Source organism: Podarcis liolepis, assembly GCF_965112155.1.
Source record: "Podarcis liolepis genome assembly, chromosome: 5".
Classification (NCBI taxonomy): domain Eukaryota; kingdom Metazoa; phylum Chordata; class Lepidosauria; order Squamata; family Lacertidae; genus Podarcis; species Podarcis liolepis.
Genome location: NC_139556.1, coordinates 100738757 through 100756587, shown reverse-complemented (window position 1 = coordinate 100756587; position 17831 = coordinate 100738757). Strand labels below are relative to the sequence as shown.

General features: G+C 45.1%; 1 protein-coding gene across 4 annotated transcripts in view; it reads left to right on the top strand.

Annotated features, from left to right (window-relative positions):
• The window catches only part of MASP1 (MBL associated serine protease 1), a 123342-nt gene that overhangs the window by 34720 nt on the left and 70791 nt on the right, over positions 1-17831 (top strand). For all 4 annotated transcript variants that reach the window (XM_083504139.1, XM_083504136.1, XM_083504137.1 and 1 more), the window contains exons 3-6: positions 5001-5178; positions 8038-8169; positions 9978-10174; positions 10371-10518. In XM_083504139.1, coding sequence (XP_083360265.1) covers positions 5001-5178; positions 8038-8169; positions 9978-10174; positions 10371-10518 — 655 coding nt within the window. The remainder of the gene's footprint in view (positions 1-5000; positions 5179-8037; positions 8170-9977; positions 10175-10370; positions 10519-17831) is intronic.

Sequence of the window (17831 nt, the reverse complement as noted above, 5' to 3'; positions counted from 1 at the left end):
CTTTTCCCTTAGGGGGTATCCAAGAGCCCATATAGAGTCCTTAATGTAGGTTCCCTATTGGTAGGAGAAAATAAGGCCAACCAGAGAATATTGAAAAGCAAAGCAGCTAGTAAGCCAGATCTTTATTGATCTGTTGCAACAGGGTGCTCACCTCACACGCAGGAAAGAGGAGGACCCAGAACCAAGGTGTGCCTGCCCTTATATAGACATTTTAAATTCCCTGCCCTGGAGCTCAAGACAACCACCACCCCATACACCATACCTACATCACAGAAAAGGTGGTCTGCAGCAGAAATCTGAGTGTGTTACATATTAATGCTCACTTGATTGGATACCCTGGGGAGTCTGGCCAGTCTTTTGTAATGATAAATACAAGCTTCCCCTCTATTCCTTTATCTAAGTTGTTTAAAAAGATGTTGAGCAACAGGCCCAGGACAGAACCCCATGAGCTGTGTAAATAAGTACTTTCTCCGATACCAGATGTAAGACTCATCCAGTACCCATCAAAAGCCTTTTCCTCCATGAGGTTCTCTAATCATCTGATATCACACATCGCTTTTGTGAGTCAGAGGTAAAATCAAATAACAGGGGATATTGCTGAGCATAGTCATTTTTGGTTTTTGCAAAGAGTGTGGGAATTCTCTGCCGTATGGTTGGCTTCATTTCCTTTTTCTATGTCTTTTGGCATGACATTTCATGTGACGGATGACAGAACGAGACGGAGACAGCACCAGAAGGGGACTTTGTGAAAATGAAAGCATTTGTGGGTTGAGATGTGAAAGTTGGGAGCAAGTGGGAAAGCGAGTGAATACCAGAGCCCTTTCGATATAAAATGAAAAACATACTTCGCTGTGAGAGTTCATCTTCTCACACATTTTTAAAATCATGGTGCTGGAGGAGAGATGTAGAAGGGCGATGTGCACGTGGGGGAGAAATTGCCACCTCTGGGTCACACTTTACATGGCTGGGATTGTAAAGCTGTAATTGCAGACATGATAGTATGAAGTGAGAAAGGGAAATCCATATTGGGGACCCAGTGTGTGGTGCAATGGTTAGAGCAGGGCTGGAGAGTCTCAGACTGGGGCCAGGAAAGAGTGTGTCTCTGACTCTCTGCCTGGCCCTCAGAACAGATGGAATCATAGATTTGTGGAGCTGGAAGGGAACCCAAAGGTCATCCAGTCCAACCCCCTGCAATGCAGGAATCTCAGTTAAATAACCCCTAGCAGATGGCTATCCAACCTCCGCTTAAACTCCTCCAAGGATTTTAAAATCCTCCACCACCTTCCTAGGTAGTCCATTCCATTGCTGAACAGCTTTTACTGTCAGAAAGCCGTTCCTAATGTTTTGTCCGAATCTCTTTCCTTGTCATTTGAATCCCTTGGTTCAGATCCTGCCCTCCGGAACAGCACGAAACAAGCTTCCTCCGGCTTCCATATGGCGGCCCTTTAGATATTTGAAGACAGCTCACCAACTCCCTCATCCCATCCCCATCAGGCTTGGTTTTCCAGACCCTTTTTCTGTTGACCCGCTAGCAAATTAGCAGCCAGGTCAGATTTTGCAAGCAAGGTGTTGCCTGCTGGCAGTAGTTTGACCACACACACGAACTCGCTGGCACCTTCTGCACCAGTTGCAGCTTCCAGACTAGGGGTCAGCAGACTTTTTCAGCAGGGGGCCGGTCCACTGTCCCTCAGACCTTGTGGGGGGCCAGACTATATTGGGGGGGGTGAACAAATTCCTATGCCCCACAAATAACCCAGAGATACATTTTAAATAAAAGCACACATTCTACTCATGTAAAAACACGCTGATTCCTGGACCAGCCACAGGCTGGATTTAGAAGGTGATTGGGCTGGATCTGGCCCCCAGGCCTACCCATGCTCCAGACTGACCCCAGGGGCAGCCCCACCTGGCTGGCAACTGTTCTCCTCGCCCGTAAGCAATCTCAGCTCATCTACCTGTGACCTGTTCAAGTGGAGATGGCAGGGTAGGGGGTTGAGCTGGGAAATATGAGCTGTGCCTCCCCCCCCCCAAAAAAAAATTGTCTCCGTTGACTTTTTTGCAAGCCCTCGGCTCCTTGCCGTGCAGCTATTTTTAAAGATAATATTCCAGCGGAGTGGAAACAATTTTTGCCTACATCCTGAGCGCGTTTGTCTTCATCTGTTCCTAAGCTGTGATAATTAAGACAACCTGATGGAAAGTTCCCAGTGGCTGAATGACTTCATGGTCTTTTGGTGCCACAATACACTTGGATTTTGCTCTCCCAGTCTTGTGGCAAAAAGGTTTACATACTTTCTGGAAGGGCAGGGTGTGGCAGAGAGCCTTGGAAGGCTGTGGGCTTGGCACGTCTCAGAATACGGGTCTGCTTTTTGGAAAAGCTACGCTTCAGATCACCCACATGTTATTGGCCTTGGTGCTGTTTAACTTACCCAGAGAGGATCCTTTCCTTCCAGGAAACTGCAGGGTCCGACTGTGATTGATTAGCTGGACTTGGGGCGCATTTTGCCTTGTGGGTTCGGGGTGGCTGGCAGTGCTTTGAAAACGATCGCTGTGTATGAAAGCAGGATTTGAAAGCCATCCCAAAAATGCAAAAGCGGTTCCGTCCCTCTTCTGTCATGACTTACAGACGAGCCTGGTTTCCAAACGATGTTCAGACTCCAGGAAGCGGGTTGGGTAGGAGATCAGAGGAGAAAAAACGGGGACGACAGCCCTACATTGGTTTGATAATGGGTATGTTCCATTTGGAAAAGGCCTGCCTAATTTTGGGGAACGTTTCAGGCTCCATTGCACACGTCACATGCCATCTGGGGCACTCGTGAGCCTCTGTTCCACTGCTGGTGGATATGGGTGCAAAATACAGAAATGCAATTTTATTTTATTTTTTAAAAATCCATTCAGGAAGGTGGGTTTATACAGTCATACCTCATGTTACGTTTGCTTCATGTTACGTTTTTTCAGGTTGCGTCCTGCGACGACCCAGAAGTACCGGAAAGGGTTACTTCCGGGTTTCGCAGCTCGTGCATGCGCAGATGCGCAAAAATGACGTCACGTGCATGCGCAGAAGCAGTGAATCGCAACCCACGCGCCACTGCGGGTTGCGTTCCTTTCATGTTGCGAACGGGCCTCCGGAACAGAACCCATTTGCAACCAGAGGTACCACTGTAATTGTGTTTTAACATTGCTGTGTCGTGCATGACACCTGAACACACAGACAAAAGAATCATAGCTGTCAACCGTCCCTTATTTGGCGGGAAAGTCCCTTATCCCAGCGCCATGTCCCGCTGCTGTCCCTTATGGATGATGTCCCTTAAATTTCCCGGGTTTCAAAGGAAGCAGCTCCTCTCCCTCCCTCCCTGCCGGCCAGGGAGGAGGGAGGCTCCAACTGTGTTGCTTGGCTGCGTTGCTCACCCAATAAGGAGTCTAAGAACGACTGGGGGGTGGAGTTTGCATGCCTTGTGCCGATCAAATCAGCCGCGTTGCCTGGGGAATCGCCTTTGCTCAGCGCTTCCCAGCGGAGAGGTGATGGTGGTTTTCCTTGCTGCATCCCCTTTGCCGGGTTGCTGCGCTGTGGCAACCACCGCTTGAGGCTTCGTTTGGCTGCTAGTTGACTAAAATCCCTTATTTTGGCTGCTGATCCCTTATTTTCGAGGCTGCTGGTCCCTTATTTTCAAATCTGTAAGTTGACAGCTATGAAAAGAATGTCAGACCAATGTTGGATCAGACCAGTGAGCCAACCAGATGCCCTGATGGGAAACCAGCAAACAGATTCCGAGCACAAGAGTCCTCTCTCCTCCTCCTGCCAGTTCCAGAAACTGGTGTTCAGAAGCATTGCTGCTTTCAGCTGTGGAGTCAGAGCAGAGCAATTGTGGCTGTTAGCCATCGATAGCCATTTCCTCCTCCCTGAATTTGCCCAATCCTGTTTAAAAGCACCCAAGCTGGTGGCCACTGCTGCTTCTTGTCGGAGCGAGTTCCACAATTTATGAGCTGTGCGAAGATGCACTTTCTTTTATCGCATACAGCCTGTGCTTGTATTCGTTTTACTGTATTGTATTTGTATTTGTACTGTATTGTATTGTATTGTATTGTATATTGTATGGCTCAGGACCACAATACCTCAAGGACTGCCTCTTTCCATATGAACCTACCCGGTCCCTGAGATCATCATCTGAGGCCCTCCTTCGTCTGCCTCCTCCTTGAAAGGTCCGGAGGGTGGCAACACGAGAACAGGGCCTTCTCTGCAGTGGCTCCCCATCTGTGGAATGCTCTCCCCAGGAAAGTTCACCTGGTGCCTTCATTATACACCTTTAGGCACTAGGCAAAAACGTTCCTTTTTAACCAGGAGGCCTTTGGTTGACCTGATGGACATCCTACACCCTTTTAAAATGTGGCTCTTTTTTGGGGGGGGTGTTATTGAGTTGCTGTTTTTATTCTGATTTTATATGTTGTGATCTTTTCTGTGAACCCTCTTGGTATAGGGTGATATATAAACTCAAAAAATACAATAATAAATAACAATAGTATTTTTTCTATCGATTTTGTTTTTAATTGATAATCAAGTTTATTTTGTGTTTTGTGGATTTGTAAGACACTCTGAAGCATCTTTTTCTGGAAAAGAAAAATATATTATTATTGTTATTGTTGTTGTTGTTGTTGTTGTTGTTGTTGTTGTTATTATTATTATTATTATTATTATTATTACTACTACTACCCCCCCCTTCTTCCTCCACAAACTACTTGGTTTTGACTGTAAATCTTACTGGCGGCATCACCTGCAATAGCATCACCCTTATTTGCTCTTCTTCTTGTGGAAAACCCAGGTCTGGAAAGGCATGTTGCTGCAACAGACAGTGCAAAAACAATATAATACCTTTATTTCCTCTTCTTGTTCTGCAAAGCCCAGATCGGGAAATGCGTGTACAGTATCTGCTGGCATTGCTGCAGCAATATATTTCCACCCCCTTCAAGCTGATGGTTCTTTTTCTTTCCTGTTGGGCCTGGAACAGGTGGAGTCTGAGGACCAAGTCCTGGCAAATTTCTGCGGAAGGGAAGCCACGGACACAGAGCAGACCCCAGGGCAGCAGGCCATTGTCTCCCCGGGGTCTTTCATGAGCCTCACTTTCCGATCGGACTTCTCCAATGAGGAACGTTTCACAGGGTTTGACGCCCATTACACGGCCGTGGGTGAGTAGCCGCTTGGCCACAATGTGGGTTGCCCAGGCCGCTGGACTCCAAAGTACAGTGGTGCCTCGCAAGACGAAAATAATCCGTTCTGTGATTCTCTTCGTCTAGCGGTTTTTTCGTCTTGCGAAGCAAGCCCATTGACGGATTAGTGGATAACGCTATTAGCGCTATTAGCAGCTTTTAGCGGCTTATCGGCTTATCGGATCAGCTGATAAGCGGCTTAGTGGCTTAGAAAAAGGGGGGAAAGGGGGGGAAACCCGCAGGAACTCGCAAGACATTTCCGTCTTGCGAAGCAAGCCCATAGGAGATTCATTTTGCAAAGCACCTCCAAAACGGAAAACTCTTTCGTCTACCGAGTTTTCCGTCTTGCGAGGCATTCGTCTTGCGGGGCACCACTGTACCTGCAGTTGACAACAGCTAAAATACCATATTTTTCGCTCTATAGGACTCACCCGACCATAGGACGCACCTTGTTTTAGAGGGGGAGAACAAGAAAAAAAATTCTCCCCCTCTCTGCTCAGCGCCCCTTCAGCGAAGCGGCAGGAGAAACGGAGCCCCTTCCATTTCTCCTCCCACTTGGCTGAAGGGGCGCTGTGCAGAGAGGGGGAGAATTATTTTTTTCTTGTTCTCCCCCTCTAAAAGAAGGTGCGTTCTGTGCATTCAAGGTGCGTTCACCCGAAGCCTCCGGAGCGCAGTGGGAGTTCCCACTGGGCTCCGGAGGCTTTGGGTTCCTTTCGACCTGCTCTTTGGGGCTGGCAGGGGGAAGCACTGCTTTCCCCCACCGCCAGCCTCAAAGATCCCTGAAGCCTTCGGAGCGGAGCGCAAGTTCCCGCTATGCTCTGCAGGCTTTGGGTTCCTTTTGCTGAAGCCGGGAGAGCAAGACTCTCCTGGCTTCAGCGAAAGGAACCTGAAGCCTCCGGAACGCAGCGGGAACTCCCGCTGCGCTCCGAAGGCTTCAGGCATCTATCCCTGAAGCCTGGAGATTGAGAGGGGGGGTCGATGCGTACCGACCCCTCTCACTCTCCAGGCTTCAGCGAAAGCAACGCAAAGCCTCCAGAGGGTGGAGGGAGCGCTCCGTCTGCACTTTGGAGGCTTTGCGTTGCTCTCGCTGAAGCCAAGGAGCCTGCACTCGCTCCATAGGACGCATTCACACCTTAATTTTTGGAGAGGAAAAAGTACGTCCTATAGAGTGAAAAATACGGTACATCAAAAGTGTGGTTTTTTAAATGCTACAAAACTAAAACCCACAACAAAGCAGTCTAAAACCCAGTGGACTATATGCTGGCAAAAAGGGTGGCACTAAACAAACGCTAATTAAAATATTTGTTTGTCCCCAGTAAATAGTATTTGTTGCACTTGGATGGGTTTTTTTAAAAAATGAAATTGCTGTATAAATGTATTTCTTTCAATGACTTGCACACTTGCTGAAGCCTCTGGACAGTCTCCGGGGGCAGTCACCAATACAGTATGTTGCAGTAGCCAAGCCTTGACGTTGCAGAAGCCATGTCATAAAGGATAGCAGCCAGGTCAAAATGGGAGGGAAACTGAGTGTGCTTTAGTAAATGTGTAGCAAACAAGACTCACATAGCATTCCAATAATGCAACAAAAGAGAAAAAAGAATTCGCATGGTCAGGTATAAGATAAAGAGGTTTAAGACAATGAGCGTGTTTTGGGGGGCGGTTACTGCTTTGTCTTTTTCGTTCTTGTGTTCATCATGTATTTTGTGTTTTTATGTTGGAATTTTTGTGTGTGTGAACCACCCTGAGGTCTGTGGGTGGAGGGTGGCACACATAATATAAATAAATTATTTATTAAAATTAAAATTAATAAATAAAATGATGCTATAAAGGAAAATGGGAAGATAAACTTCACAAAAGAGGATCATTCCAAGTATTATGGCATCATTCCAAGATAAGCAATAAGCAGCTAATCCAAAAAATCTTACAGTAAAAAAACAGCGCCATATGAAATCATATTTGGATGGAATTTGCCATCTGTGCAACCATGTCGTTAAATTAGCTACAATAAACCACCAGGCAGATGCAAAGTCCATCGGGTTCACTTCCCCTCTGAGAGCCCAGAGTTGGTGGGCCAATTTCTCTGGTTTGGCTACAAATAAGGCTTTTAAAAACCAGTTTGTTGTAGAGTACACAGAAGCATCCTTCTATAATAATAGTAATAATAGATTTTATTTATACCCTTACACCAGTAAAATTACAATAAAAACATAATGGGAGGCGGGGGAACCAATTTAAAATACAGGTTAAAATGCAATTTAAAATGCAGCCTCATTTTAAAAGTAGCCCATAAATCGAAACCATAAGGGGAGGGAAGACATAAGGGTCAGGCTGAGTCCAAACCAAAGGCCAGGCGGAACAGCTCTGTCTTGCAGGCCCTGCAGAAAGATTTCAAGTCCCGCAAGGCCCTAGTCTCTTGTGACAGAGCGTTCCACCAAGTCGGGGCCAGTACTGAAAAGGCCCTGGCCCTAGTTGAGACCAGTCTAACCACCTTGCAACTTGGGACCTCCAAAGTGTTGTCATTTGTGGACCTTAAGGTCCTCTGCGGGGCATACCAGGAGAGGCGGTCCCATAGGTACGAGGGTCCTAGGCCACATAGGGCTTTAAAGGTCAAAACCACCACCTAGCCTTCTAGCCTTGAGATCCGACGGAACGGGAAGCTGTTAGCAAATGAGGCATTCGTATCTTGGTCAACTGAAGTTACCTCCCACAAACTTGGAAAGTAAGCACAACCTGGGGTCCATATAGATCTTTTGCCTGGCGACGGTGCCGGGTTCGAAAACCACGGAATCCTAAAGGGTTTGCTTTACGAGTCTGCCACTCCCTCCTGTTCTGTAACAGATATCGATGAGTGTCTGGAGAAGAGCGATGAAGAGCTGGCCTGTGACCACCACTGCCACAACTATATTGGCGGGTACTACTGCTCCTGCCGGTTTGGCTACATCCTCCATTCTGACAACAGGACTTGCAAAGGTATTGCCTGCATCACAGTGCTGGGAGTGAACTGGGCTGGTTGCTCTGAAACTCGAGAGCGGGAGTGGGGAATAGGTGCTTTAAAAAGGTAAAGGTACCCCTGACCATTAGGTCCAGTCGTGACCGACTCTGGGGTTGTGGCGCTCATCTCACTTTACTGGACGAGGGAGCCGGCGTAGAGCTTCCGGGTCATGTGGCCAGCATGACTAAGCCGCTTCTGGCGAACCAGAGCTGCGCACGGAAACGCCGTTTACCTTCCCACCGGAGTGGTACCTATTTATCTACTTGCACTTTGACGTGCTTTCGAACTGCTAGATTGGCAGGAGCAGGGACCAAGCAACGGGAGCTCACCCCATCGCAGGGATTCGAACCGCCGACCTTCTGATCAGCAAGTCCTAGGCTCTGTGGTTTAGACCACAGCACCACCCGTGTCCCTTAATAGGTGCTTTAGTTCCAAGCTTAGCACTTAGTGCATGGATTCAAAATAATAGATTATATTAATTGGGTTGACTGTCAGGTTGGTGTCCAGGCTTCCTCTCCGCACCCCCCTTTGGCAGTAGTGAAGCAGAACAAAGCAAAAAGAGTCTCTTACCAGTTAGAAATTTTAATGATCACAGAGGGAGAACAAAGCATCCATTCCTAGGATGAAGATGCTCCCAATTAAGGATTACACACACACACACACACACACACACACACATCGCTTCCATGTCTTGCAACCTGAACTTGCAACCAGTTTGCTTTCTGTTCTGCTACCTGACCTGCTCGCCATGACCTTGGGTTGAGCAAATGGACGCTTTCCAGCAAAAGAGAGTCTGTTAACTCTCTCTCCCTCCCAGTTCTTCCCAACTTCTGCCTTCTGAACTATGTCCCTCTGCAAACCACTGTTCCAAATCTATACTGTCCCACTGCTCCTGGGAAGATTCAGGACCCTCATCAGGAGCAGGGGGAGTTCCCACCATTCCTCCTCAGTGCAGCCCTCCTCAGCATAGTCCCTGACAGTTCGGGTGGTTTGCCCAAAATGGCCTTACAGGCCAAATGCAGAGGCTTGGCAGGTGCAATTAGAACCATGGGATTGCGGTGACCAATGCGGGTACACCCACATCCCAATCCTCTGCCCCTCCCACCTCTGCCACTGAAGCTGCTGCCTCACCACAGATTTCTACCCCAACTTGTGCTGTTTCTCCACCAGTTTTGCTACCAGGACCTTGTGTCACGAGGTTGAACCAGGATCTCACCTGCATGCACTTAGCCCCTGAGCTGTTACTGCTCGTCCCCTAGAAACATGGGAAGAAGTGGCCTTCTGTGGAGTCAGACCATTGGCCACGGCAATACTGACCCCGGCAGACACAACGTAGCAAAGGTGTTGTGTGTGCTGGGATGCAGCCAAGGAATCGGGGGCAATTGCCAGGCCCCCAGCAGGCCCCAGCCCACCAGCCGGTGTGCCAGCTGATCTCCAGTCCTTGGATCAGCATGAAACTGCGACCCTACCTTCAGAAGCCTTCAGAAGCTGGACACACACACTCAGCAGAGTAAATAACGCTGCACAACAGAAGTGGCAGGGAGAGGCTGTGTTGAATATATTTACAAGCAGTTTATTCAGCAGACATCAGGACAAAAGGAAAAACATGTCTTCTCCCCCTCAATGTCCAAAGCAAGCAGCATAAGCAAAAGCTATACACAAACGGAAGTTCCCAGCAAACTGTGCTGGAGTGTAAACAGACATATGACATACAACAGTCTCATGCCTGTCCCTTAAGGTGGAACGGAATATTCTAACAGTGTGTTCACCCTTGTCTCCCTTGCAGTGGAGTGCAGCGACAACCTCTTCACTCAGAGGAATGGGGTCATCAACAGCCCAGACTTCCCCAATTCCTACCCCAAAAGCTCCGATTGCTTGTACCGCATTGAGCTGGAAGAGGGTTTCTTCATTACGTTGGAGTTCAATGATAACTTTGACATTGAAGACCACCCGGAGGTCACCTGCCCATATGACTACATCAAGGTGAGCACAGCAGCAAGCTGATCTGGCTTGAGTTCCACAGCGACTGGAAAATACCAGGAGGCCAGGGAGAAATCACACACACACACCCTTGTGTTTTAAGTACAGTACGGTTGCATTCGACTTGCCTGATTTCAGCCAGACACAAATGATGGTCTCGCCTTTTCTCTGCTCCTCCTTTGATTGTTTTTCCTGACAGATCAAAGCCGGGCGTCAGGAGTTTGGGCCTTTTTGTGGAGAGAAATCGCCAGGACGCATCGAAACGAAGAGCAACAGCATTCAAATATTGTTCCACAGTGACAACTCTGGAGAGAATGGAGGGTGGAAGCTGTCCTACACGGCAATAGGTAATCTTCCCCGAGGCGACGCTTCTTAGCCCCCACCTGTTCTATACACTTAGACCAGCAGCATCCCACTCCCAGAGAATCATGGGTACTGTAGTCTGTTCAGGGTGCTGAGAGGCTCTTAGTCCCCACACAGACCAGACTCTACCAGAGGAGGGCTCGTGTGCTCAGATCCTGAGATATAGATAGATAGATAGATGATAGATAGATAGATAGATAGATAGATAGATAGATAGATAGATAGATAGATAGATAGATAGATAGATATAGATGATAGATAGATAGATAGATGATAGATAGATAGATATAGATAGATGATAGATAGATGATAGATAGAGATAGATAGATAGATAGATAGATAGATAGATAGATAGATAGATAGATAGATAGATAGATGATAGATAGATGATAGATAGATAGATAGATGATAGATAGATAGATAGATAGATAGATAGATAGATAGATAGATAGATAGATAGATAGATAGATGATAGATGATAGATAGATAGATAGATGATATAGATATATCAATGCAAAAATTACAAACACTGAATCCAAAATAAAACAGTAAAAGGTAAAGGGACCCCTGACCATTAGGTACAAACAAGCAAAACAAAAAAACACAAAAGAAAAAAGAACACAAAAAACAAAAACACACACCTACAAATTAAAACGATACCATCCTTCTAATCTAGTCATTACATACATATAAACATATTGACTTCCTTCCTTTGTTCTAAGACCTCAAAATTTTTATTCCTTCCAAGTTGTTGTGTCTAATGTAGATTACCTCTATCTTTATACTTTTTACACCATTGGGTGCAGCCAAGAGCGTTTAAAGCAGTGGTTCTCAAACTTTTTTCTCTGAGCCACACTTGCAGAATAAAAATTTGCTCACGCCACACTGGATTTTTTTATTGATAAGAAATACATTGGAAAATAACATTGGAACCAGGCAGAGGGCCTTCTCGGTGGTGGCGCCCACCCTGTGGAACACCCTCCCACCAGATGTCAAGGAAATAAACAACTATCTGACTTTTAGAAGACATCTGAAGGCAGCCCGGTTTAGGGAAGTTTTAAATGTTTGAAGTTTTATTCTGTTTTTAATGTTCCGTTGAAAGCCGCCCAGAGTGGCTGGGGAAACCCAGCCATATGGGCGGGGTATAAATAATAAATTATTATTATTATAAAACAAAAAGGGAAAGCTCCTAGCAGTGCTTGATTTATACCATAGGACACAACTGCCTTATGATATGATCATGGGACACCCCGAAAGTATAAAGCAATGCAGCTACTTCAATGATTCCCTAAATATAATTATAAACTATACCTTAAGTATGTATACAAACCTAGTGAGAAGTGTGAGCTTGCTTTTGCAGGGGTATCTCATTTATAACAGATCTAATTTGAGACAAACAAACTCTCTTCTCCTCATCAACACAAAGAAGCCTTTCTCTTTTCCGATCTTTCATATTTCTTTGATTATCCTTCAATCTTCCAGCCACACTTGCCATTCTCTTTTTTCTCTTTTCAAAATTTTTTATTCATTTTATAATACAAATAAACAACACAAACAGAAAAACCAACAATACAAACAGATTCTTGCCTTATCCTTATTTTTTCTAAACATTGTTAGGTGGGCTTCCCCAAGTCCCCCCACCTGATTTTCATTTTACCTCATCTTTAGCAGTTTACATATATCATAATTTCTAACCATTTTTTTATCACACTTACTTTAACCATAAAAATCTTCACATTTTATCACTTACAAATAAAATACGCTATCTTCTAACCCTACAGCCTAAATTCACTTCAAAAGCTATTCTAAGATTTAAATATTAACATCTTTTTTGAAATATTCCTTAAACTTCTTCCAATCTTCTTCCACCGTCTCTTCTCTCTGGTCTTGGAGTCTCCCATTCAGTTTGGCGAGTTCCATATACAGTGGTACCTTGGGATGCGAACGGGATCTGTTCCGGAGCCCTGTTCGCATCCCGAACGGAACGTAAGACGCAACGGCGCATCTGTGCATGCGCGGGTCGCGTTTCATCACTTCCGTGCATGCGCGTTACATCATTTTGCGCGTCTGCACATGCGCAAGCGGCGAAACCCGGAAGCAACACGCTCCGTCACTTCCGGGTCACCACAGAGCACAACCCGAACATGCTCAACCTGAAGCACATTCAACTTGAGGTATGACTGTAGTCCATCATCTTCACCTGCCCTTCTTCGATAGCTGGTAAATCTTGTTTCTTCCAATTCTTCACTAGCAATATTCTCGCAGCTGTTGTGGCATACAGAAAAAAAGTAACATCCTTTTCACACTTTCCATTCTCTCCTGCCACTGCACACCCTTTGAGAATCTCAGGTTTAAAGCAATTATACTGTATAGTTTAATTAGTGTTTTTATGGAGCAGTCAAGTAATTTCGTTGTCCCCGAAGGGGGCAATGACAATAAAGATATTATTATTATTATTATTATTATTATTATTATTATTATTATAAAGATATTATTATTATTACTACTTTCAATGTATGGGACCTTAAGCTTGCATGCAAGTAGTAGTAGTAGTAGTAGTAGTAGTAGTAGTAGTAGTAGTAATAATAATAATAATAATAATTTATACCCCACCCATTGGGCTGGGTTTCCCCAGCCACTCTTTCAATACATCTTCTGGCACTTTATCTCCAAATAAATACTGCATGGGCGGCCCAACTTTCCAAATGCAAATGCATTTATTTATTTTATTTTATTTTATTGAAGCTCATTAAACTGCATGCCCACTAAAATCAAGATGTTGGTTGCTCATCAGCCTCATCCTTCTGTTGCGTTTGCCCACTCAAATCTGCATCAAATTATGGTCTGGCTGAGCATCAGTTGCCTGAATCAAACACAGAGGAATAATTCCCGACCACTCACCACCAGCGCAGATTGTAAAATGTCAGGACCACCAAGGAAAGTGTAAATTTTACACAACATGCAATTATTTGCAGAAAGAACCCAATAATATAATAGCTACTGGGCACAGCTATACAATTTTTTTTTTTTTAATGCAGCTTGACGGCTTAACTCAAACATGCAATTCAATTGCCTAACAATTTGGGGGAAATGGCTTCTAAATGGAATAATAAAATGCATAATGTGTGTTAAAAGAAAGAGATAAATGGATAAATTATCTGTTATGAATAAACAACACTGCTATTTTTAAATATATACATACACCGCATGTTATAATTGTGTCTCAAATTCATTAAATTAATTGCTTTCTGTGAATAATTACATGTTGTGTGGAATGTGCAGGGGATCCTGATCTTTTATAACCTATGTCTGAGACATCAATTTCTTGGTGAGATGCCAAGCCAGGCATTTCACTCCAAGAGAAGCACAATTTTGCCCCCTGAGGTCCCATGTTGTTGTTTAGCCATGTCCGCATTTTCGTGACCCCCTGGACCAGAGCATGCCAGGCACTCCTGTCTTCCACTGCCTCATGCAGTTCGGTCAAACTCATGCTGGTAGCTTTGAGAACACTGTCCCACCATCTTGTCCTCTGTCGTCCCCTTCTACTTGTGCCCTCCATCTTTCCCAACATCAGGGTCTTTTCCAGGGAGTCTTCTCTTCTCCTGAGGTGGCCAAAGTACTGGAGCCTCAGCTTCAGGATCTGTCCTTCCAATGAGCACTCAGGGCTGATTTCCTTCAGAATGGAGAGGTTTGATCTTCTTGCAGTCCATGGGACTCTCAAGAGTCTCCTCCAGCACCATAATTCAAAAGCATCAATTCTTCGGCGATCAGCCTTCTTGATGGTCCAGCTCTCACTTCCATACATCACTACTGGAAAAACCATAGCTTGAACTATATGGGCCTTTGTTGGCAAGGTGATGTCTCTGCTGAGGTGAGGCCCCATATTTATTCTCAAATGGCACCACCACCATTCTCCCACATTCCACCTTTCCACAGCTTACAAATCCCAGTCCATTTCCTGCCATGTTCGAAGGGCAACAAGGAGAGATGGAGACACAGTCCAGGGTTCTCTGCAGCTTCGCTTCCAGTTTCCCTTCACATTCACGCAGAAGTTTATTCCATTTCCCTGTTAAATATTTCTATGTTATAACTGAGCTTTTGCACAACACAAAAGCCAATCCCAGAACTCTAGCAGAGTACAGTGCAGGTCTAGTGTTCATTTCTGGGTTGTTTGCTTTCAGGGGGGCGCTGTTTGAAAATAACACAGAAATAAACACTAAACTGGTGTTATATTCTGTCATATTTCCGGAAGTGGCTTCTGTGTCATGTGAAAGCTCAAATAAAATGTGGAGAGTAATGCGGAAATGTCAGGGAAAGCGTGTTCTCCTTAATAGAAAGCACGTGTTGCGGAGGGGTCTAGCAGCCCATCCCACTGTTCCTGGGCAGATCCGTTTGGATGGCTGCAGGCTGCGATTGGGCAATTGAATTTCTGGGGAGATTTTGATCTTGCCGATTTGTGGGTTGGGCCCAAAGGTTTTAAATACTGGACACGCAGCTTTGGGCGTCCTCTTTTGCTGCGTGCACCGGATCACCCGCCCACCCTCCGTGAACTGGGGGTTTTGTGCTTGGCCTTGCTATGCCTGTCATGGGGCAGGGGCCTGGTAGGAATTTTGTCCATTTGGCTGACTGGCTGGAGCCATTTGGTTTTTGCCTACTGTGTAGCAAATTGTCACAACTTGTAAGGTTTGCGGTTAAAGGTAAAGGTAAAGGGACCCCTGACCATTAGGTCCAGTTGTGACCAACTCTGGGGTTGCGGCGCTCATCTCGCTTTACTGGCCGAGGGAGCCGGTGTACAGCTTCCGGGTCATGTGGCCAGCATGACTAAGCCGCTTCTGGCGAACCAGAGCAGCGCACGGAAACACTGTTTACCTTCCCGCCGGAGTGGTACCTATTTATCTACTTGCACTTTGACATGCTTTTGAACTGCTAGGTTGGCAGGAGCAGGGACTGAGCAACGGGAGCTCACCCCGTCACGGGGATTCAAACCGCCAACCTTCTGATCGGCAAGTCCTAGGCTCTGTGGTTTAACCCACAGCGCCACCCGTGTCCCCCTGTCTTGGGCACCTTTAGTCAAAAGCAAGCCCCTCTGTGTTCAGCTGGGCTTGCTCCCAGCAGCTTAGAAGCACCACACTTCTGTTCTGGTTCCTGCCCATTGATCCTTTGGCAGAGGTCGCTGCTGCACCTCTCAGCTTTTCCATGCCGAGAAATCAAGAAGCAATTATTCCATTTCCTCCTTGAGCTGAGTCACAGAGAGTGGTTTGGATGCACCAGTGAAAAGGGCACAGAACTCTCCGTTTTCGGTCCAAGAGGACAGGAGTCCTTCTTTTCCTCTCCAGAAACATTAGCGCACTTTCACGGAATCGCAGAATTGCAGGGTTCGTTGTCCAACCCCTTCCAGTGCAGGAACCGCAGTTGCTCCCTCTACAGTGCTTAACATTGCAGCTGAATCTTTGTAGAGCAGACTGCTGCAACATGATGCTCTTTAAGCCTATCCACTCTCTCTTTTTAAAATAAATTTATTTATTTGGTTTTTCAAATTTATGTCTTACAGTCACATATCCAACATACATCGTAAAAACCAGATTCCACAGAATCTCCTGGACTTCCTTCCTCCCCTTTGTGGGTCCTATCGTTAGTCATTTCCTCCTGCATCTTTTATAACAATCCAAATCTTTTACATCTCCATTTTATCCAAAATCCACCACTGAACTACGTTATTCCTATACTACTAATGATTTTAACTGCTTACAATTGTTTTTAAGATAAATTATATAAAAAAAATCCCCACTCCTTATTCAAAATTTGATCTTCCTGACTTCTCATTCTTCCAGTCATTTATCCATTTCGGCATAATCCATCAACTTAGTCTTCCATTCTTTTCTGGTCAGGACTTTATCTTCTTTTCATCTCTGGACAGTCTAATTGTCTTTTCAATCCATCAGAGTTGGTAGCCTCCTGTGGGAGAATGATGCCCTCCAGATTTATTTCATTATTTATTTCTAAATGGCTTAATACCTCTTTTTTCTTTTTTAAAAATAAATGTTATTAAGGTTTATAGAGAAAAATACAAAACTTAATATCTCCCCCGCCCTTTTTTTTTAACCAAACCAAGTCTTTTGATACAAGAAAAACATAAAAAGAGTGTGTGTTTGAAAGAAATAGGGAAACAACAGCTAAAATAAATAAATCTTAAGCAGTGTACAATATGAAAACAATACCCATTAAAACAGAAATACAAGCTGAAACCAATAAAACTGCATATACTGTAAAAGTAAGTGGAATTGTAATCTGGGGCATTTAAGTATATAAAACATCATACAGATGTTTCTGGACTTCAACTCCCATCAGGCCATGAGTCAGAAATGATCAGATTTGCAGTACAGCAGCATCTGGAGGGCACAAGGTTGGAGAAGGCTGCTCTGGAGATTATTCCCAAAGGGCCTTTGGTCCATCGAAATGTGGCAGCCATTGGCATAAATCCCCGGTGAGAAAATGTCCGTGCCAAAAAAGCCTGTTTTCTCTCCCCTCCCTGCCAAATATTTATTTATTTCATTTATTTATTACATATGAATTATACACCACTTAACCATTAAAAAAACAACCTCAAGGCGATTTACAAAAAAAAAGATAAAACAATAAAATTTTCACAAAGAAAAATTAATAACAATACAGTGGTACCTCGGGTTAAGTACTTAATTCGTTCCGGAGGTCTGTACTTAACCTGAAACTGTTCTTAACCTGAAGCACCACTTTAGCTAATGGGGCCTCCTGCTGCCGGAGCATGATTTCTGTTCTCATCCTGAAGCAAAGTTCTTAACCTGAAGCACTATTTCTGGGTTAGCGGAGTCTGTAACCTGAAGCGTATGTAACCCGAAGTACCACTGTAATTTTCCAAAGTTAAAATACCAACAGGCTAAAAGCAGATTAAGACTCACAGGACCTTTCTAAACATCTGGGTAGGCTTGTCTAAACAAAAAATAAATATATTTTTGACGAGGCACCGAAATAGTACAATGAAAGCGCCTGCTTGGTATCAATCGGCAGGGAGTTCCAAAGTGTAGGCACTGCTTCACTAAACGACTTGAGTTCTTACCAGTGCAAAACAGACAATACTTGACACCTGCAGTAGGGACAGTTCTTCCAATTGAAGTGGTTCGAGTGGGCACCTAATGGTCTTAAGTTGCGTAGTTTATTATCGTCAAAGGCCTGGAAACGATGCCTTATGAGGAACGGCTAAGGGAGCTGGGCATGTTTAGCCTGGAGAAGAGGAGGTTAAGGGGTGATATGATAGCCATGT